This window comes from Spodoptera frugiperda, chromosome 30, assembly GCF_023101765.2.
Source record: "Spodoptera frugiperda isolate SF20-4 chromosome 30, AGI-APGP_CSIRO_Sfru_2.0, whole genome shotgun sequence".
Lineage (NCBI taxonomy): Eukaryota > Metazoa > Arthropoda > Insecta > Lepidoptera > Noctuidae > Spodoptera > Spodoptera frugiperda.
The window spans coordinates 9,484,741-9,508,849 of NC_064241.1; the positions used below are offsets into that span (position 1 = coordinate 9,484,741).

General features: G+C 34.0%; 1 protein-coding gene across 1 annotated transcript in view; it reads right to left on the bottom strand.

Moving 5' to 3' along the window:
- Window positions 1-23,804, bottom strand: part of LOC118269934 (peroxidase) — a 36,513-nt gene extending 12,709 nt beyond the window's left edge. The window contains exons 1-4 of the mRNA XM_050706905.1: window positions 23,511-23,804; window positions 10,858-11,016; window positions 3,269-3,345; window positions 1,882-1,972 (exon numbers count right to left, since the gene is read on the bottom strand). Coding sequence (XP_050562862.1) covers window positions 1,882-1,972; window positions 3,269-3,345; window positions 10,858-11,016; window positions 23,511-23,524 — 341 coding nt within the window. The 5' untranslated portion in view covers window positions 23,525-23,804. The remainder of the gene's footprint in view (window positions 1-1,881; window positions 1,973-3,268; window positions 3,346-10,857; window positions 11,017-23,510) is intronic.
- Between the last annotated feature and the right edge of the window lie 305 nt (window positions 23,805-24,109).

The following is a 24,109-nucleotide window of genomic DNA, read 5'->3' on the forward strand; positions in this document are numbered from 1 at the left end:
AATTAAAATTTGCATGTAATCTTCACGGATGTCGCAACATGCAATAAAATTTGTTAAATCACTTAATATAAGTATACTGATTGATAATGATTTGCATTGAAAATTAGTTTTACACCAATTAGAACAAATATTTGAATTTGAGATTGCATATAAAAATACATATAAGGAACGCAAGACAAAACGTTTTTACCTAAGGTGCAAATATGCACAAGCTCCTGGCTTCTAATTACCAATTTTTCTTCAAAAACGATTACTTTTGTTTTTTATGTTAAAAGCCGGTAAACGGGCAGAAGGATCATCTGATAGTAAGCAATCCTCTTTGCCCACGGACATCCAAAACATCAGAGGCATTATAAGTGATTTTGAGGTTTAGCAATTTAAGGGTTATTGATGAATCGGGAATTGGGAAGATTGAGAAGGGGTAGATTGTTCACTGCATTAATAAGCTCCAGTTGATTTATGACATTATTTTAAACGACTCTAAATTAAAGCATCACTAGAGTAAAAGATAAAAAGGGCTAAAAAGTACTTTTACTGACATCTTGTACAATAAAGCTGGTAAAATTTTATTTTAAAGATAAGGCATTGTCATGTAAAACAAACATGTCCACATTATCAACGAATAGTGAAGTAGCTTTTATATAACTAAACTTTAACACTACGTAATACTACCTTAATTCCTATAAAGTAGAGCTGCTACTCATTAATGCCAAACCTAATTGCGAACTTTACAATACAAAATCACCTTTCAAACGAGTAATGATGATCGATCACTGAAGCCAATCTATTCGATAATCGCCCTTTACTATCACTTGAGGAAGTGAACGTGTAACTCGTAGACATAAAGCTAAAGAGTCAACCGCAAGTTCATGGCTTTGAAAAAGACTTTATTGTGGAGTGGTAAGAGTGGTTTTCGTGTAACTCTCGATGTAGCTAGGGTTGTCGATGTACAAAGGAGTTGAGACCACTCTCGCTCTCTTCCGCGCCAGTACCGACTATGACGTACTTACTAAGTGGCGGTGAGTCAGCTGCTCCGGTTATCGCTAATGAGTCAAGATGACATTTGCACAGGACATTCACTACGAAGGTCAGTACACCTCGTAGGCGACAACGGTAAGATCAAGGCTTGGGTTTAACAAGTTTAACAACCGTTTCAATGAGCAGCTACAAGCTTGAGAACATTAAGGCTTGTTTTGTTGTTAGACATTGCGTTTAGTGCTTTGGACTAACTAGTTTTTATTTAATGTATTCAAATATTTAATTCTAATTGTCTATTTATTTTATCCATATTTGTACAATGTCAAATCTGTCAGCGAGTATATCTATTATATTGTTGCGGTTAAGGTTTCAAATTAAACGATCATTTTACCGCTGCACGATCGCGTTTGGTCACACGAGTACCATGCGATTCGATACGAAGCGATCATGACTTGAGAATTAGGTCCTTGATACTTAAATAATAAATGCTATAGTTGATTAAGTGCGATATATGGTACAATAGATATGTGTGCTGATATCTTTCCGCGTCGTGAGTGGACGGTGGCCATGAGCAAATTGACAGAGAAGACAAAAGGAGCGGATTTGAAAGAAGATCAGCCTTGTGAATTCGTGTTTATTGTTTTCAATTAAAACTCGTGTAAGGATAATCACGTACAGCCTCGCAAAACAGGGTTCAGTAGGTGAATGCCGAATGAAAGTTTGCTCGGAAATTATAATGATTATAATTAATGTTAATGAGAATCCATGACTTTGTACCTGAATTGTCCGAAAGGTCGCTGTAAATCCTGTCTAGTTTACCTTTGTTGACATTAAGTCGAGACGAATGTAGAAAGTAGTTTTGAACACAGCAATGGATGTTAATGTCATTGTAATTGTACTCACCTTCGGGCCAGGTTGATGGATATGTCTAGAATGAGCTCGCCAACGCTCGCGAAATGTTCAGCCTTCCAATCTCCTTTTGGTAGTGTGACCACTGTAAGGATAAAAGAGATATTGGAGTGTATTAATTCTCAGACTCTAAACTATATTGTGAACATTTTCATGATAAATCTGAAGGAACTTTAATAAAATATGTGTTTTACTACCTATCACGTAACAATTTGACTATTCTGTGCTTCGAAAGGTCTACAAAAGTCTTTAATATTAGTATGTATAACAAAATGCATTGTAACACTGAAGGACAGACGACAATTCAATTAACTGGCATTCTATCTAATTTGGTTAAGACTAAGACTTACTGCCATACTCAGAGACATTTAATGATTACATAAACTATTCCTTAGTAACGATTTTGTTCCGAAAACAATTGCTAAGGACCGGATTAAGTGACCATTAAATGACTCTAAGTTCGACGGTTAATGCCAAATCCGTAGACCAGAGAATACAATTTATTACTAGCCAAAAATAAACACATTGGCATTGTACTGATCAAAAAACTTTCAAAAGACAGTGTATTTATTTTGGTTTGCATGATTTCTCAATACTAATATTTAATGTAAGGTTAAACGTTTGCCCCCTTCACATTAGAATTGTCAAAGTTTAAATAACATTTTTGTACATCGAAGGATGACTTCGCAATACATTTTTGATTCGATGATGTAAACAGTATCTAGTGTTATGTATTATGTTATAACTGTATTATTATAAGTCGAAAGTTTCGTATAAAATGATGATAAGAGGAAAGATGTGTTCCGGGTCACGCACTTAATTATGTCTCGGTAATGTGACTTGCGTGTTTTATACATAGATGGCATAATTTGTTGAAACTGCCTCTTTTTACCGAAATTATACTATGTGAAGTTGTGATATTTTCTTTACAGAATTTACATGTTTCTTTATTCTTTCTTAGACTTTAACAAATAAGTATTAGACTTACTAAAAATCACGATTTACTTAGCTCTACTACTTTCGAGTCTCAGAGGGACTCTTCAGCAAAGCAGTTTCTTCTTGAGCAGCGTGCGCAGACGCGACAACGTCACGCAGCCTAGTAGAGCTTTTCTCCATTCATTTATGTGAGTAAACCGTGATTTTTAGTTAATTTAATATGTCTCACGATAGTCGTTATTATAAAAATATAAGTATTAGACCAAAAAATTGGTAAATTTTATCATTTCTGATTACTTACGTTTAACTATGGTATCAATTATCATATACATGGATACTTTAAGTAAGAATTATTATGAAGTCTATTCATGCCTTACCAAAAATAAATTTTAAAAATTTACGACTTGTGAATATGAACGTACGAGTATATTATTTTAATACTTACAGATTCTGTTTCTGGCTTCAAGATAAGCTTGATTGATGGCTTCGTATGTGATGCAATTGGACTGTCCTTCATATCCGCTGAAACAAAAAAAAAACACGTTTAATTGCTTTGCGCCATAAAGTTTATTGCTCTGTGTGCTGTGGAACGTTTTCTATAATTTAATTTTAAAGTAAATACTGCTGGCATGTGTTGACAGTTGTCGCACCATTTTTGGTGAATGCGGTTTTATGATAAAGATATGTCATTGTTTTTATTAATGTTTACAAGTAAGTTTGTATCAAAACATGTACCTATAGTTTACTTTTTAACTGACTTTAAAAAAAGGAGGAGGTTTATATTTCTCCGAAAATTTTTTTATGTATCTTTAATACTTAAACTTGTCAAAGATTGGTAGGGCATCTTTTTACATAGAACAATTTTAAAATGTATGAATTCATGAATATCATTGAGGATTACTCAGTGTGCAGTGTATGAATTTCACATTAATCCTCAGATCTTTTTTTATTACCCTTTTCTAAAATCAACACAGTAACACGCACAAGCAACATAAAACACATCAACCGCTTCAAACAGCGCTCATCACAAAGTACTTCACGATGAACTTAGAGGTGATGCAAGCGGCCATTTCCTACGCACATTCCATATAATTAGCAGCAGTAACTTACTCGATATCAAAACAAAATACACATTTATTTGCGAGTGGCCTCGTGGCCTACTTCTGATCGCAACTTAAACGTATCTAAGGCCAATGGTTACTTAACTAATGTGATAGTAATCGTCGTTATTCAACATGTTTTAAGTGTTTTCACATGATTCTGATATTTGGTAACATCTCTACAAGATGTTTCGCTCGATATAAAACTGCTCGTTACCTTTCTAGATTGGAGAAACAAATGAAATATTACGTGAAACGGTTTGTGAGAAGTTTAGAACTGTTATTAACTGATTAAACAAAGGAGATTGTAATTGCTTCGATTTGCCAATTGTTTGATGTTAGAAGTTTTGTATTTTTTAAAGAATAAGATAGTTTTGGGAGATAGATTTAGTGTTATATAAAAAATTATTTCTAAAAGACAATTTTGACTGTGGACATCACTTAGCGACTGGTTTAGTCGCTAAGTCATGTTACATTAAGCCTTAGCTTCAGCTGGAGCTGCGGACTGCCTAGCGAGTGGGCGAATTAACCCGCTAGGCAGTCCGTCTCTGGCTCGAAAAGCAGGAGTAGGAACGGAGTTGGTTTTTAGTCTCTCACCTCGCCAAAGGCGGGAGAAGCTATTGGATGATTTTCCACCTCAAAATAAATTCAGTAAACACTGATATTGTTAGAAATATTTAAAATATGTTATTTCTTAATTCTTCTTACAATGATATGAAATGATGTCACAGACTGTAGTCATTATGCCAAAAAATACTGATCGCATATTCATAGTACGCACGGAAGTGGTCACGCGCAAAAAATACATAATAATATGGAAATCACTATCATCTAGCGCCTCCTAAAAAAATTTTACTAGTTTTGGGTTCCTTGGCTAAATATTGAAACGATATCTTTGCGAAATTGCATTTCTTGTGCTTAAATTAAGCTAGATAACGATGGAGTTGAAACATAGACTACATTTTGGGATAGAAATAATATAGAGCTACTATGTATTTCGCTACTTGATTAAAATACTAGCGTAGTGCGAACAAGGCATAAGGGACAATAAAAAAAAACGCCTGTCTGAACTAATTAAAATTAATGTTCAAAAAAGAGACATCTTAATTCACAATCTTTATTTCTTTACAACTGTTGCAGTTAGACCGTAACTATATTCCCATCGATCCAAAGACAGGACACAACCCCAAGATATGTATTAAAGTTAAATACAAATACTCGTACTTCGAAAGTTTCTCATGTTTAGAGGTTTATTTTGACGACAAATGGAAGACCATTTTAGTTAACAATAAATATAAAATATGAATACAATAAACGGAACCATCCACACTCGTGTGTTCACTATAAACACAGATAGTCGTAAATTGTATTATTATCTCAGATTTGTTCCGGTTTCGAGTCACAAGACTGAATATATTTACATAATTATATGTTTCTGATATCACATGAACTGTTATGTCGGACAACAAATTGTTATTGTATCTATTAGAAAATAGCTTTCATTGTTGTGTTTCGTAAAACTTATTCAGAATTGTTTTGGTAGAATCGATGATACTAGATTTGGAGCGTAGATATCTTTGCAAGTCTCGGTACTGGTGTATAGACTGGTACTTTTAGTAGGATAAGTAAGAAATACAAACAGTGGATGACCTAACCGAGGTTCCGGGTGGCTCGAAGCGGGAGTTGGAACGGGGTGGTTTTTATTTAGTAAGAGACTGACACTCACTCTCGCCTCGCTTAAGGCAGGAGAAGTCTTTGAATGATTTTCCCTTATCAGAAAAACTATATTTTAATACTATCATACTTAATTCCAATATTTTTTCCTGTTATTGCTAACAATTTTGCATGTTCTACATATTTCTGTATTACCAAACGAAACCTTAAATTCACAGCATTTTACAATAGCGCCTATTACAAATAGAAAGAAACTAAAGACCGTGTGATCATCATCAGACATAAGATTCCTTAAAACACAGAGTATACAGTAAAATACTTTATATTCCATTCTAAAGAGCATCGTAAACCGTAATCTACGAATCTTGACACCGTTTAATTAAAGACTTGTTTTACATCGTGTAGCAATAACGACATGTTTGCACGTATTGACGGTAGTTAGTGGTTACCAAACGAAATGTTCCCACGTCCACGAGTCCACGATACAGATTACTGAGGCTCTTCGATTCCCATCATCAAGCCTTTCTACTGAGCCTTTGACTCATCAAGCTATACACAACCAGTTTATCTTGGTCTCCCTTTATATGATCTTTGCTCACATTCAACGGTCAGTTTATACTGGTTGTTTTTACCTTGATCTGTAGTCGTCTGTACGTATTTATGTTATGTCTCACATTGCAAAAGACCTATGAAGCCGTTACGCTGGTTTTGCGATACGCGAATATTAAGATGTGTGGTTAACGGTTGTTTAACATCTGTTTTGTTAACCTGATTGGTCGATGACTGGGCATCTTCTTGTGTGCTCTTGTAATCATGTGGAGTAAATCAATGTGTATAGAGGCAGCTTTTGTTTGGTTTTAGTGACGAAGAGTTAAGAACTAAAGTTTGGCTAGAATAAGTCTTCTGCGTTAATATGAATATCTTTATAATTCCTATCGTGAGACATACTAAATTAACTAATAATTACGGTTTACTCACGTAAATTAATTATTAGAGTAGCGAGTAGGCTGCGCGACGTCACCGCGTCTGCGCAAGGTGGTCATGATGAAGAGTCTCTGTGTGACTCGAAACTAGTAGAGCTTTTCTCTATTAATTTACGTGAGTAAACCGTGATTTTTAGTCAAAATTATTATCATTTTAACTAGACCAGTATGATGCATTTTGTAATACTTGAATGTTGACTATCGAACATTCATTTCGAAATAGAAAGTAAATTAAATTTGATACTCCACAGTTGGCACCAAGCTGTCTACACGCCTTAAGTATCTACCTACATTCAGTATTATTAGCCTAAGGCTAAATACTGTCTTTTATGTGGTAGACGAACGGAATTTAATTCTTTGAACCCACTCATCTTTCTCAATCTCTCCCACTCGTAGTGCAGTGTGCACATTCCTTAATGGCGCCCATATTATGCTCTGAACCACTAAAGTGAATCAATATTTCACAATATTATTAGAATGTTGGTTATTGATTTAATTTTTTTTGAGGGTTAAAGTTATCCAATGGCTTCTCCCGCCATGGGCGAGGCGATAGGAATTGTCTGACACTCCTTGTCTCTTACTGACTGCCCTTCGAGCCGGGGCCTCAGTAAACCCGCTAGGTAGTCCGCAGCTCTGATATCGGTTTACATATACTACTACCTATCCTCCTAATATTTCGGGTTGACTACACAGTTATTGAAACATTAAGATCTAAGCACGTCTATACCGGTTTGCATCACATATTCTGTTAACAAAAGAATTTAAAACACGTAGGCCAGCCGGTACCGTGCGTGAGATGTCTCTTATTCTTGGAATCGATAAAATATCTTCGGTATTTTGATTGCCGTTTTGCTTAGCAGTGATTATGATGGGTTCGCGACTGGTTTACCGTTTTGCCTCGATATTGTCAAGAGGTGACCGAGTGCTAGACAAACTGAGAAGGTACTGGGAACAGGTCACACCGTTATACGGACGCACAGACTGACAATGTTTGCGATGATCAATGTGTTCGTGCCTGATTGACGACGCGACGATTGTTGAGGCATTAGAGCTTCTATTTAACAGTTTGTTTGACGAAACTTGTCTAGACGGAGAAAACATTTGCATTTTACATTTGGGTTCTTATGAAATATTGTTTTAAGTAAATGCTCGTAGTAGTTCTGGTGTCTGAAGTTAATGGTACGTGTTTTTTTTTTGGCCAATCCCATTCAGCAAGACCAATAAGGGCTTAATGCAGTTAATTATCCGATATTGTTTATAATTTCCATTGATTGAATTCTTCTCCGAATGGCTTCGGGCAAGAGTAATCAAACCGAAGGTTACACATACAACCTTATTTGTACATAAACACATGAAGTTATTCAACATTAACGAATGCGGATTGTATAAGAAAACAAAATTACCGCTTTTATTTCGTACTTCCATTAATTATTTTTGGTACGAAAGGCCTTTTGAAAGGGTCATTGTAACAGGTAAAGGTTCATCTACCATAATTTTCTTTAACGGAGCGTTACCATGGTGATGGGATACACCATTTTGCGACGTAACCGTACTAAAGGTACGAACAAATTAAGCGAAAGGATTTTGAAAGTGAATGTGATCTGTCAGTTAGCTAATGCCTCGGTTCGTTCAGATGAAAGCATTGGAGATCTGCGTGGTTACGCCATCAGAGGTCAAACTGCCGAGTAGGTAGTGTACGGACAACAAATGATTATACGTTTTGCTATAATTGCAGAGCTGATTACTCTTCATGTAATTTGATGTTCCGAACATTGAGCATTGTTATTTAGAAGTCTAGAAAGTATCTATTGTTTTCAGTATAGGTATTAAAAACGTGACTGCATAGTCAGTGCGGGATCCTAAGTTAGGATTTTTGACTTGAACGAACTTCCTACTTAAGTAGGGGCAAGTAACAGTTACTACTTAAACGTCTTGATTTAGTCGATTAAAAATGCGTTTGACGTGCTTTTACTGGAAGAATTCAGATGAAAAGAAAAATTGGACTTTTATGTTGCAGTTAATCCTACTAATATTATAAGTTTGAAAGTTTTTATATTTGTTTATTACTCCTACATGTCAAAACGGCTGAAGGCACCAAAATTAAATTTGGAACTGGAGTAGATTATAGTCTGGAGTAACATATAGGCTACTTTTTATGACAGAGATAAACGCGGGCAAAGCTGGCAGAAGCTAGCCGCTTATAATTTACCAAAACTAAACTCAACAACATAATAGACATGAAAAAAGAAATAACAAAGACCAATGCGAACAAAACGACTTCCACGAAGGTCATTGACTTAACAAATAATTATCAGTTGAGCGGATAATATTTGTCAGATCATTTGTCACGTATCGTAGAGAAAGATAAGTGAGTGTCAAGTGTGTCGCGGACGGAAGTGTGTCAAGTTTGCGCCGGCGCGTGACGTAATGGAGACAGTAAAGATACTCCCGCGCAACCAAGTGAGGTGACATTGCAACCGTTGCAGTCTAGCGTGCAAAAGTCTGTAAGACTGTTTTGGTATTTTGTAGACAAAAATGAGTTTTAAATGGCAATAAGTATTTTAACTAAAGGCGATTTCAATAAAAAGTTGTAATTCTAAATGAATTAGAATAAGTAAGTCAACAAACAAAACGATATTATCTAAGTTACAGAGGAAAGATAAATCAATATAGAGGTTGTATAGATCCCTCCTAAATTGAGAAAGTGTTAGTCTTAGCAGTAGACTGGACTATCAGGGACTGTGGACTGTAGATAATTATTATTTATATTTTTTTAATAAATGAACTTATGTGCTCAAAATTACACTGTTTATTTTATTTTGCCTGTTTTGTCGTACGCATTCTTGTCAGATCAATGTTGAATCTCGAGAGCATTTACATTTTAGAATGATATACATAAATGCATTCTATTCATCACTAGACATCATAATAGAAGAGCTAGTGGTCGCGAAAGCGTGACATCCAATACAACTTCGATGGGACAAGTGACAGTGAAATTGACATTCTAAAGGTAATTTGATACAGATGTGTAGTCTACAGGCTTTTACCGATCAATCTACGTAATAGCTACTCCTATGTAGAAGGAGTCTGCAATTACTCTCAGTCTGTGTAGTGTGTTGGCTGGTTTTAAGATATCATTTGTTTATAGAGAAATACAAAATATATTTGAATCCAAAAAAGAACAACAAACAAAATAGCAACGTCCAACCTTTTATCCCCGAATTTAGGCAGAGATGCACTTTACGGCACGTAATGCCGCTATGCAATGTACACCCACTTTTTGCCATTTGTGTTAAAAGTCCCATGTAATAAGAGGTGAGAAAAATAAAATATTTTATACTTTAAATCAATTCAAATTGTTACGCTTGTGAAGGGCCATAATTTAATTAAACATTATTAGATTGTATGACTTCGAAGCGATAAATCAATTAACTATGACACTCTATGAAACCTACTTTTCAAAAGCTGATTGAAAGACGTTTAAACTGTCGTTTAAGGTAAGCCCATACATTATGTATGAAAAATGGTAATTTTCAACCAATTTAAATTGTCGATATGTCGGTGTAGTACCCGTCTATGTATGTTTTTGGGCCGCACTTGGGGCCCATAGGACCAACAAACGCTACTAATATATTCAAATTATATTTCACAGTTGAGATACATGACTACTTATAAAAAAATCGCATTGAACAAGAGGTCGCACTTAAAAATTTTGAAGATTGGATTCCTTTTTCAATGGGCCCCGCCTGCGGCCCACTTAACCTACACGATGCGGCCCTGTTGTACAACTTGTACGCATACTGCCGCTTACTTAAGCGACCTAATAGCCATGCAATAGAGCTATCTATCATCGTTAATGTTAATATACATATGTTGAGAAATATTCCTTATTTGCTATACGGAATGAAATTATTATATGTAGTACACATTATTATGTGGGTCATGAATTAATGATACAAGTTGATCGTAGCAATATTGTTACATTAACAAACTATTGAACGTGTCTGCCCTAAGGCTGTATGCATGTTTTGTCTTTAAACAAAACTTTCCTTGTTCAATTTTGTAATGTTTATCTGATAGATCTGATTTTTTTTATTGCACATTGGATAAATGAAATCTAACCTAAATATCAGAAGGTACGTAAGGGCTATGTTTTCGACGGTTTACCTTGAATTTCACAAATAAATAACAGTACTTTTGGCTTAAATATTGCAATAATTAAACGATTGAAATGTCAGGTATTGCGTTATTTGAGAGAAAAGTGTTATAGTACTTACAAGTTGCCCTTGAGTAGGTTGATGCTGTAGTCGTAGGCTGTGGACCGCGCAGGTCCGTTTAGGTACAGTGCACATTCGCTGCTGTCGCCCACAACGTGCGCGGGGGCAATAGGCGACAGCGCAGCCGCGTACGCGCAGCATAACGCTGCTATTAATATCCTGGAATGAGAATAATAATTATTAATTTTTGTTTTGCCATAATATGTAAGTAATGAGAACGGAAGTAATAAATCAACGTATAAAATCATTAAAGGTCTTGAGAGGAAAGAACGAGCGAACCTGTCCAATGTTGATTGATTTCAATTTTAAATATAGAAACTTTTATTTATTTTATGATGTTTGTTTCTAAAAATAAACGTTTAATTAAAGTTGTAAGTCGTTAAGACTAGTAGTAGTATCAATCACTATCTAGCAATTTTGTTTTCACTATAGATAGATAGATATCTAATTGGTTTTCTCCCAAATAGATTTTTACTCGTCGTCTTTTTGTTGGAAAATCAATTCTCTTAAGAGATTTCGAAATCGTAATTGAAAAGAATCGGTTACATGGGAGTCGATTAACAAATTGTCATTGCATCGTAATTCGACACGGGCGCCAGCTACTGGTTATTTAAGCACCTAAACGGGGCCTTTATGAGCATTTTTATGTGTTTAAATAACACTTAACACATATAATTATGTATTGTGGGTTAATTATGAAATACTATTACGTATGAAAGAAGTTAATTAAAAATATTAATATTGTTGAAAGTAGTATAGAATACTTAATAATAATAGTTGATGTTACTTCATTTCTTTGTAATGTTTGATGTTAATGTGATCCAGATTATATTTAACATTGGTTAATTATGACTCAAAATACCAATTGCTAAGGAACCTTTGAATATAAAATACTTAACCTAAAGAGCCCTTTTACAGACCTGAGTGGCTTTGTAATCAGATTTAAGAAAATGGCTAAATATTTCGTTTGCTATCCTATAAAGAATTGACTTAAAGAGCTATTTTATAGACCTAATGGCTAAATGTTTCGTATTGCCAAAAATATTTACCTACTAAATATAGATTTACAATATATTTACATACGGTACATATTAAATAGGGATGACCCTAAGGTTATTTCGTTAGTGATGTCGTGCGACGAAAATTATTGCAACTTGTATCGATTATATGTTTATAACGAGCTGTCTAATGTTTAGACATAGTGTGCGTCCTTGTGCCTTATATGTCGCCACACTAAACACATACTTAATGTTTATTAGGAAAATTCCAATTATATGTTGAGAGTTTTTATAGAACTTTAGGGAATAAGTTATAAATTGTAACTTTGGTTCGTCTGAATCACAATTCACAACTCCGATTTTTTGCAAGTTTAGTTTCATACTTTTAGTTTACGGGTTTTCATACTTTTACTTTTAGTTTATGTATAATACCGTATATTAGGTACATCCAAAAGGATTTTCCTATATTAACGTACAGAATATATATTACATAACCTTGAACATGAACTAATAGAGATTGTATCAAGAAGACAGGATATTTACCACGTATATTTATGTCTACTATATATCCCGTCACAAGTACTAATGATAGTGTTAGTGACCACGTCAGTTTAAAATCTTATGCCTACAATAATAGTAAGAAAATCTTGAATTTTTATCACGTATTGTCCGTTACAAATCCAGTACACTTTACTTTCCTTATCCATACATCTATCATGACGGAGATAAATGAAAGTATCTACGAGCTCCTGAACTCGCTTCCTCGTGCTTTAGACTGGCCACTTAACCTTTAGGTCACTATACAAGTATACACCTGTCTCTAGTCTACATCATGTTATTAAGTAACTTGTTTGTTATAGACTAATAAACATCAGTATCTACTATCTTTGGCAATGGATTTTCAACATTATGACTGTACAACAAGCTCGAAAATTCATTAAACAAGAATAGGGTAGCTTGATGTGCTGTCAGTCGGTGCTTTAGTATATTTTGTTTAGTGAAAGCTTGACCAATGATGTTTTGACCACCCAGTATTGACTTGTCGGTAGTTTAAGTGACTGATGATTCCTCTTGACACTCTAATACTGTATGAGATTAGGGCCGTAACTTATTTGATGGTGTTAAAGAACGTGTTTATTTTAAAAAATATATATATGCTGATAGGTAAGTACATTATTTTTGAACAAAATTTGGGAGATATAGAGATTGATTCTACCTTGGAGATGTTATCGTTAGAACTTGAGGCGGGATATCTGAGATAAGACGTATGTAAATGGACATGGTAAATATCCCGTCTCAAGTTCTAATGATAGTGTTAGTGACCATCTCAGTTTAAAACTTATATCTTGGCGATGTTTTATTATATTTTAAAGCTCAAAATGTAGGTAGTTAGCCTAGTATTATTGAATATACTGTTCATTGTCGTACGAATAAAGTTGCGACTAAATTCTGAGTCGGAGAGTGTTCAGTTCGACCGTGATGCACCAATTTTGCAAGTGATCCAAAACGCATGCGCGTTTGCTACATAAACAAATGCAACGCGTATTTCAAAATTACAGTTCTCATTTTGTAAGTTAAACTAGAACATCATTACGAATCTTAGTCTTTATATTTCGAAATATGTAAAGACGTACATATATTCATATGAAGCAACATTGAAACATAATTAATAGTCTAGACTAACAAGCTTGTATTTAAACTTTACAAGCCTAGAACTAGTTAAAAATAATTATCCAAAAGTAAATGCTAGTTAATTACGAAATCACTGCATTCCTGACACAGATATCAATAGAATTCTTTCAAAGAGGCGAGTAATTATATTTTTAGTCTATGGTTCTGCAATCACAAAGCTGGCTGGAAATACTTTATGACATTTCAATTGGCGCGAAAAAAATGCCACAGATAATGTATAAACTTGTAAAGGTGGACACGTACTTGTTACTATTTCATGTGTAAATGTATGGACTAAAGAAATATGATCATAAATATTGTATCATATAATATTATGACATAGCACCGTTACTCCACATAGTTGGTATCATATCCTTTCAAATTCAAAGCCTTGTCGTATGCCTATCGTAAATATTAACGACTATGCTTAAATGATACATGGTCTAAATACAAGTAAGTAGTTATTATATGCAAGTAGCTAATATAATATAATGATCTAGTGTGCTAGTATTATAGTAAAGGAACTTGTTAACTGCCAGGCAATGAATTAAGTATGTATGTAGATCAAAAATTAATTAAGAATGAATAATAACGGATGTGTTCAATAGTGCTAGATTAATATAAGCTGTTAGTATTATAGCTACAATTTGTGGCCAGATTTATAATGGTAATTTTAATTGAATAGGGGTTGACTGTCATTTGAATCTTGTGGATATGTTAACTTGCAGAGACGAACTTCTATAGTATACCTATAAACTTTTATTCAGTAACTTGCTAGCTTTTCTCACTTTTTAAACCTTTCCTGTACTTCCATAAATAATTCAAGATCAAAATCTGCCAAATCGGTTCAGCAGTTCTCGAGTTTTAGCGAGACTAACGAACAGCAAATTTTATATTATTCAGTAATGATAAATTGATTCCTTCGTAATAAATACAATTATAGGTTCGTATTATGAAATGTATTTCAATTTCAGTTTAGTCTATTGCTTATTGAACACAAATCCATCAATTGCTTTAAGGAAAAGTGTAATAAAAAGTAACACCAATAATGAAGTGGACTCTCCAACATTGCTAGTCTTGTCAACGACTTGGAGATAGGTGCGATCTATCAACCACCTGTCGAACGTTACGTAACTACCGTCCAAGTTGCCGCAAAATAAAATAAAATAAACTACAACCACAGCTACACTTCAGCCATTAATTTAATTACGTGTATTCACAAACATGGCCAATTATTTTAGGATATTACCGTTTTGTGGAGTGAACTGCCACTTTCTATCGGCTTTCTGCCTCCCAGCTACATCGATATGTGTTTATTTTATCTTTATAGTTAATTGATCCATCTTACACGTAATGGAAAATGTTAATGTTTATTCATGATCATGTTAATCAAGTGATAAGGTTAATTGCGAATTAAAGGAAAGTGTTTATTTTTCCGAATCTGAGATGTGATTTGATAATATGTGAAGTATCCATACTATTGTCAACAGTTTTAAAAGTTTTGGTAATCTAGTTGTAGGTATTATCCTCACATTAAACTAAAAAGTCTTATCGTCGTTCTCAGTCATTTAATGATTACTTAACCCAGTCCTTAACAATTTTTTTGGGAACAAAATCATTAGTAAGGAATAGTTTAAGTACCTAATCATTAAAATGTCTCTGAGTGCGGTAGGTTAAAAACTTTATTATTGGTAAAAATTACGTATGTATGTAATTCGCAGGTAAGTTTAGCAAATCCAAGGGTCGATTCATATCTGACGTAAAATATGTCGAGCCTATCATCGATCGCATTAACGTATCATCGGTTGAGTGTGAACGATCAACTGTTTTTGTATATATTTATCTGTTCTGGTGTTACACGATAATACGCGACGCATGTTCCGTCATATATGACCCTTATTCTAGACGTAGGTTACATATTCATACATAAGTTGTAGTAATAAAATTACAATGTGTATTAGGTAGTGCAGGACATAATAATTAAATGTGGTCTCATTTGTAAAAACCGTTTCCGTTTGTCACGTCCGTCGTGAGTCGACTCGGTGGCCTCGTCATACAAATGCCATCAGTTAGCAATCCTCTCACCGGAGGATATTGATAATATTCTGCTACACTAAGTAAGATAGATGTAGTCTAAATGATGCTGTAAAATATTAAGTCTTTGACTGCCAATTGAAAACTGTTGAAGGCAAATTCTCCGCTAACACCGGTCACCGGTGACCCCGTGGCGTTCAAAGTGTTAAGATATATTATTGTATTATTTGGTATATAAAGTTAAAAATTAAAATCAAACTATAAAAATTCATGTATTGTAAATAACAAAGGTTTTTTTCAGGTGGAAATATAAATATCTTGTATGGTAAAGTAGGTAAAATTTTAGGGCTATTAAACGAGTGAAGTAAGCTAATGTGATTGATAAGGTTTATCTATTTTTCCAATTCTTAGCATAATCCAGGATTAGGTATAGAGTAATTGGCTTTTTCGATTCTGAAACTTTCAGCAATAGTCATAATAAGGATCTGAAACCACATCTGACGCTTAACAAAACAACGCTTCATCACAATTTTAAATTGCCAAATTGTTAACATTACATTAGCAGCAAATTATCGATTATATTCTACTACGATTTTAATACATAGTGTACTTATGTAATAGGCACTTAGTCCACATTGCATACAGAATCGGCATCAAAGTTAATTGGTCCTCTGTCCTTGATAGTATACTCTATTATATTATTGCTTCGCTTTGCTTTACATAGATAATTGCGTGAGCAATTGAGACATCTGACAAATTATGATGTCTATGGAACTTAATAATAACATTTTGCTAAGCCCTCGTAATAGCGTTTAAGCACGAACTACGCACCTATACGGTATTATACATTATTTCTATGCTTATTGATTTCATTCTAATAGTATTTTGACGCCTAATAGATGGGATGGTTCATTTTTTTGTTTGTTATAGTTTTAAGTTATTCGTAAGTTGTATATATTTATTTAGCCTAGCTTATTTTGAATAATATCATAATACAATGCTGTTTTACTTCAAATGTATAAGAAGACGACTTCACCCAGAAAGTTACATAAATAAAACGCACTGTAATTGATTTAACACATACTAGAACTAAAGAATATTCATTCGTTTACTAATTCCTTATTTTAAACTAACTGAGATATTCTCAATGATCATAAAATCATTTATTCCAATCTTCAATGTGTTAGCTATGAACCCACTGCAAGTACCTACATAACACGGAATCAAAATGTCAACAAGATTCACAATACAATTTTTCCACAAAATCCAACTGAACCTAATAAAATAAAAGCCGAAACATTGTTTTTATTTTTTGTCTCAGCACAGTGACGCAATACGGTCGCCCTAGTGACCGCGCGCCGGCGCCCGCGCATCTTGCGTGACCAACATGACGAGTGCTTTGCAAGCAAGCATTTAGAGAAAACAAACAATTTGAAAATACTCCATTGAAGTTTATGATGTTGCGACATTTGGGCTTTATTGCGTTTGAGTAAATCTGTTGGTTTCTTATACAGATGTACTATAATACAAGTAACGGTTGACGAAGTAAATGCATCTCTGGTCATTCTATTATATCCATTAAATTGTGTGGATGCATTATAATGGGACTCGGTGGAAGAAATATCAATAAAATCTTTGGTATCATTTAACTTTCAATTATCACCTATTAAATAAACTGTTTACGTTTCGTTACATTCACTTTCGTTTGATGTAATTTTTTAACAAAAGACCAGACAGTTTTATGGACGGACATTGAATCTAAAAATAACATAACGCTTCCTGAAGACTTATGTAAGATGACAACCGAGATATAAAATAAATTTCAAGCTGTTAGAAGTTGCATTGCAAGCCACTGCATAATTACATCATAAGTGAAAAAAAGTCGAATATAAATCGCGTACTTTTCTCTGCGTGTTACGGTTCCCATGTTGCGCAAGCGCCGGTCATCGTGATGCTCGCCTTACATCACCGACCCCTCACCCTTCACTAACAAAATGTAGAATACGATTACTATCTCTTATCTTCATCAATGCCCTTGTTGCCTTCTTTTAATACGCAGTATTCTCAAGAATGTGTAAGATTTTATCTTCTTTTAATTTGGTATAAAACAGATGGTACTACAAGATAGCAAACAAATTTGAATATTTTGAAAAAGAAGTCAGTGACTAATCTTTTAAAATGGACATAAAAAATTACTATGATGTAACATAATTATGTCTAAATAAATATTAAAATGTAAGCCGTTGATATTACGTGTTATTTTCTAGATATTTTCTGCGGACGTTTGGTGAAGACGCCATAGATTCTAGTTCATTAGAAAGTAACAAATTCGCGATTATAAACCGGTCACTCTTCCGATTATCCAATTATTTATATATTACTTGAAGTCGGTCTGTTACATCACTTACGTATATTTGGTTATTTATGTATTCATTTTTTTATGACTTATTACCGGATCATTTTGGAAAAATTTGCTTACAAAAGTTGTTTATCGGAATTTGATCTCAGAATTAGATTTTGGAATATACCTTATTTGGTTTGATCACTATATTACCAAATAAGTAAATGTGCATAATGCCTTTGCTTATGTATAACATTCACTGTTTATCAAATGATACTAACACAACAATATATTCACTTATCACTATATAATAATAACATTAAAAAAAATATGTCTTAGTTTTCCGGTGGTCAGTCACTTGCGATAATTGATGAGATCTCGGACGTCACACTTTCTAAAGGGTCAATAGGACACTGTAGATATAATTGCTATAGGGCTCATTAAGGGCCTTTGTTCACAGGGGTCATTTCGTTATGTAATTTCCTTCGTAACCATAGTCAGTATGTATTTAGATGACTAGTTAAAACTTTGCGTTATTATAAGACGCTCAAAAAACATACAAATTAAATAATAAATAGATTTATTTGCACTTATTTACTTCGGATCCGGAGCTGCGGATTACCTAGCGGGTTTACCGGGGCTCCGGCTCTAAACACAGAAGTTAAGAACCGGCTGGTTTTAATGGTTTGCTGGTTCTGACTCTCTCTCTCGCCTCGTCCAAGGCGGGAGAAGACATTAGACTAGCGTGATTTTCCCCGTTAATAAGGTATTGTAAAAACGTAAACACAAAACTAAATAAACAATATTCACTACAATAGAAGTCAGTGACACTTATATTTCTTTCTCAAGCTCCATTTATTTAAATGTGAGTACCCAGTACTAAAGTTTCTACACAAAAATATTCTATTGTACACAAGTCTCAGTAATATTTGTATAGAGGTTACGAAGTCATTTAGAGAATTAATGGGATGCTTCTGTTTCATAAGACCTTAACCTTGAGGTCGGTTATGCAAAATGTACCGTATATTTGTATAACCAGGTGAACATGGGTTATACGTATTTTGATTTTCACATAGTTGTGCAATACAGTGAAATAATGTATTAAAATTATTACATTTTTGGCATTGGCGTATTTTTTGTAAATAGTTTGAGTAGGTAAGAATGTGTGTGTTTCATTATTAGAATAACAGTAAAAATTCCAAACGCGTCATTGATATCCTATTACTTATGCCCTAGAATATAATGTGTGATTGTATTGCTTACTTATAAATCAATGGGGTTGGCATGTTCTAAAAATAAAAGTTAAGAAACAGGAAAAAGTCAAAAGTGAGGTTGCTTGTTTGCACAATACAATTTAAACCTTTTCACTATGAATTCTATTACATGATTTATAAAGAAAATACGTCACCAAAATCTATAAAACAAAAGTTATTTGGAACTAGCACAAACATAACTCAGACAGTAGACAGTTCTAGAAACATCAGCGCTAACACATGACCTCTCATTAATCCCGACAGATTAACAAGTGTAGTTCAAAAGTCGAATTAAATAACGTTATATCACTGAACCTGTATAAAAACTTTCGACAGTCATCAGTCATACGCCACTGGATGTATCGAGTACATAATATAATGTTATCTGTCTAATCTCGAATAACATGGAGTAAGCTTTCGCTTTCGAGGCTTTGAGTTCTAACAAATCGTGGTTGGATGACGTCAGACTGTGTACTGTGATGTTTTTGTGAAATGTTTGTTTGTTTGTTCGTCTTAAATGTTAAATAGAGGAATGGTTTGACACTATTTTGTAGAGGGAGAACAACAACATATGGATCACACAAAGAGTTGCCTCTGTGGGAATCGAACCCACTACACATTATGTGACAGCCGGTTGCCCAGCCGTTGCGCTTACCGTGCTGTCGATGTGTGATATGACACTGATTCCAAAGATCTTGAATAAGGGCATGAGAACAAAAGATGAAAAAAAATATGCTTTACCTCACCTACATAGCGAGAGTTTTGTTGGATTACGAGTATTATACGTACACGTGTTTTTTTCATGTTACGTTTGATGGTGAAGCCGCGAGTAACAACTAGTTGTAGTATAATAACAGTTTAGAAGCAGAACATTGTTTTGTTATTAATGGTCGCGAATTCATATTGTGTTAGTGTTCATTTAAATTGTTTTTTTTTATAGTCATGTGTTGAATAATAGCAGGTGTACTGCTTTCGTTTTCTAAGGCGGAGTGTGATTTATTTATTTTTAAGTTCGTCTTTTTTGTTTGAAATGATATTTAGTATAGTAATTCAAAGGAATATGTCGTTTGGAGTTATATGTATTTGGCTAACAAAAATAAAGCTAAGCCGTGTGTTTTCAGATTAGAATACAATTCTGACTACCCTTACTTCACGCCGGTGCCTTAAAAGTAGATTAAGGGATTTTATATAGACCGGGCAGTCTCGCTCTCTGATTAACCAGATCCTTTAAAACTGCGATTTCTAACTAGCCTAAAGAAGCCTGTATAGCAGTGGTCTCTCATAGGCTGTTGATTTGAAAATGAAGCTTTTTCTTTTAAAAATATTTTTGTCATAATAACTTCTTTTATTTATACTTGTAGTTGATAGACTTATGGCTTCCAAACGACAACTTAAAATTTAAATTATTACTGCACGTGATAAAATATTACGTTTCGGAGTTATAGGTTAAGTAAACCAGTATCAATTTTAAGACTTCAATAAAACTTATTTCTCATAAAAAATGTCTGCTGTTAATCTTGTTGTCACACGACTGACTACTTTATTTTTTTATGACAAAATATTTGTCAGCATTATACTTGAAGGAAAAATCAATAGGGTTGTGGCGGGCATGTCCCAATAAAAATATACAGACTTTTACTAGCAGGCATTATTAGGAAAATGAGGAGCCTATATTATTCTAGACCAGATTTTATCTATCAGAGCTAAATATCGTTCAGTACACAATAATTCTCACAAACTTTCTCACACATATAATCAGTAAGCAACAGGATATAAGTACGTAAGTCTTAATTAAAAACATACCATAGAAAACACATGTAAAGGTAACACATACACATGCTAAGTAAGACAAATCTACGTACATACATAATACATACATTACTACACACGTATACACATATACCTTGGCCTTTCTGATCCTTATAAGTACTGGGAGAGAATAAGAGCACTTTCGATTTCCCAGGGTTCAGCGACCGCCTACTATAGCCTACCTTTTAGGAAGATGCTAACGGTACCTACAAGCTACACGCTGATCTTGTTATTGATGAGGCTGCGCACACGCACGTGCCGGTTTCACCTGCTTATAAATTAGCTCGTGATACTCAGGGCTCAGGTTTATTTTTAGGACTTTAGAATTTGTTCTGTAGATTTATGATATTTATATAGTTCGTGTCATAGTCATTTTGATTGTTAATTTAATAAATAATGTACTGTGGGTCACTTATTTTGTAAACCCCATTAAAAATATAGGACGAACCTATTGTTAAATATTTCATATCTCCAATTTTATCACTGCAACGAAGATTTTTTGCTAGTAAAGTCCAGTTATTCATTCGACTAACGACAAAATAAAAAAGCCAATACACCCATTTCTATACCGATCCAATACAGCATAATATACGAGTAGCAATTTACAGTTTTATTGCGCAGGAGTGGGCTACCCAAGTACCTACCTAATTACATCATCGGGATTAAGTTGAGCTCCACTGAATTAAGTGACACATTCAATGAAATACGACCATATGGTTTCCATAGTAACCATTAACTGGGTTTAACAAGATAGTTATAATGCCTTAATAAGGTAAAAAAATCTAGTTATTATCAAACTGCGGATTAATGGTGAAATATTGATCTCTGAATGATGCAAGTTTGATTCTTGTTGCATTTTTTGTGTTCAAGGTTTTTTTATTGTGCCTTTGGTGTTGAGGTTAATTATTTTGTTATGTATGTTATTAAATGAGCAATGTTTTTGATGGATAAGTCGTTACTTATACATCCATTCATAAAATGTAATATAACGTCATATCGTTAAAATCCTTAACAAGGTTTGCAGAAGTAGCTGCGGACTATCTAGCGGATTTATCTGGTCTCTGGCTCGAAAAGCAATAGTAGGAACAGGGAACGGGAAAAAGTTATTCGCAGAGTACGCTCTTATAATGTGTATAACTTTCCCATAGTAATAAGGTGGTGAGCCTATAGCCAATGATAACTAGGGGACAAAATATCCTGTGACACAATGACATGTCGCCAGCAACGTTGGGCGAAGTAGCGAGGCGTTGCCAGACTTTGGTCGACATGTTTGGCGACATCGATATATGTCAGGCGAAAATTCGCATGATATCTCGCCGATACACGTGAGAAATGTGTTCATATGTATCCTTGGATACACCGTTTGGCACATTTGTCCACTAGTTCCAGACACGCGAACTAGAACTTTTGAATACCAACAATGCTAATATATATTTTATTTTTCCTCTTTAACTATTTATTCGCGAAATAGTTAAAATTATTTTGGTAAGGTTCGTTAAATTTTGGCTAATGAAATGACCTACATATTGCTTGGAATTTCCTGCAGCACGAAAGAAAATGATCAAAACATCTGTACCTATTACCTAACATAAAAAAATATTATGAAAATTTTAAACGAGCCAAGCGTATCACCATCATTAGTAATTTTAATTTTATTTTTAATTAATACGATACCTTGCTTTGTATGCGTATATATGTTAATATATGTTAACGCTGTATAGTCTAAAATACAATAAGGTCGAATATTTTCAACCAAGAGGTCAAATAACTAATTATGTGTAAAATTTTATTTGCACCACATTTTTGTTGTTGAGGCTGTTTTTAGATTTGTTATGAAAATAGTATTTTAATTATGTTACAGTTATATGTAACCTTGGAATATCACTTAACCGTTATACATTGCCCGTTGTTAGTACTATATCAAGAAAAATATAACAATCTACTGAGCAAAAAATACGCAGTAGTTAAAACTGCAAGTAATTTTTATTAATTTGCGATTTTATTATTATTATAATTTGTTGTCAAAATTATTTAGTAATAATATAGTTATTATTTATTAAAATTGTGAAATTAAACGGCATAGTGAATCCGTGACCTATTTTTAGCACCACCAGCAATCATTTTAATAATATGTGCATTAAATTACTCCAGAACTCCTTTACTCCTAATATTCAGTTCTTTGAAAGTAATTTTTTATTTGAATTAGAAATAGGACTAACGCAGAACTCATTAAAATTCAATCAAAAGCTCTACAATTACGCGCTACGCCATTGTTCGTAGCCGGCTCGTAGCGCTACGATCTACATATTTCCTTACAAAAGACTTCAACGACTTTGAGCTGAAGAAAATAATATTCACATTATCCTTTAATTATTTAAATAAGGATAATTTATAATTTCATAGTGTACACAGGAAATGAAAAATAGTTCTTAAGTAATTTAAAATATTCAATAAAAATTTTATGGGAAAATTACAAGACAAAAAAATTGAATTTCAGAAAAAACATCCAAAATTCAGAAATAGAAATTAAAAATACAAAAAAATTACCTCGATATCATCATCGTTCACTCCTCACTGTCCAATTATAAGTCCGACACTATATCACTGATAGCATTAGGCACAAAGACGGGCACTAAGTCCAGTTTAAGTTAAGTACATAACTTCAAACTTAAGGGGTTGTTAAGTTGAATATTTATTGTTTGGTGCGCGTGCTTGCGTTGGTGCGGCGTGGTTGGCACTGGAGTCGCGTTCAGTCGCCGCTGCGTCGAAGCCTGTCGACAGATGAAAGTCGCTCGAGATTCGTGACGCGCCCTCGACATCAGAAGGACGCCGCCTCACTAACACCACTGATAGTATATACTCCAAATATAAACGAGACTTCACGGTAAATCTGTGACCATTTTGCAGATTCGTCTCTGGTACCGCGTCTAATTGTGAGGCCTAATTTGTTATTAGGTCATCTGAAATGGAATTTGCATTTGTTATGTGATTGTTTCGGAATAGATTAGGCGCTTACATTGTTAGTTTTTGTTTTACACATCGGATGGTAGAACTGAATGTGGTAACTTTGACTAAAATGTTACAATAAAAATATTTCTTAAACCTTAATTTAACATACAAGTTTGAACTACACGGTTGGCGCGGTG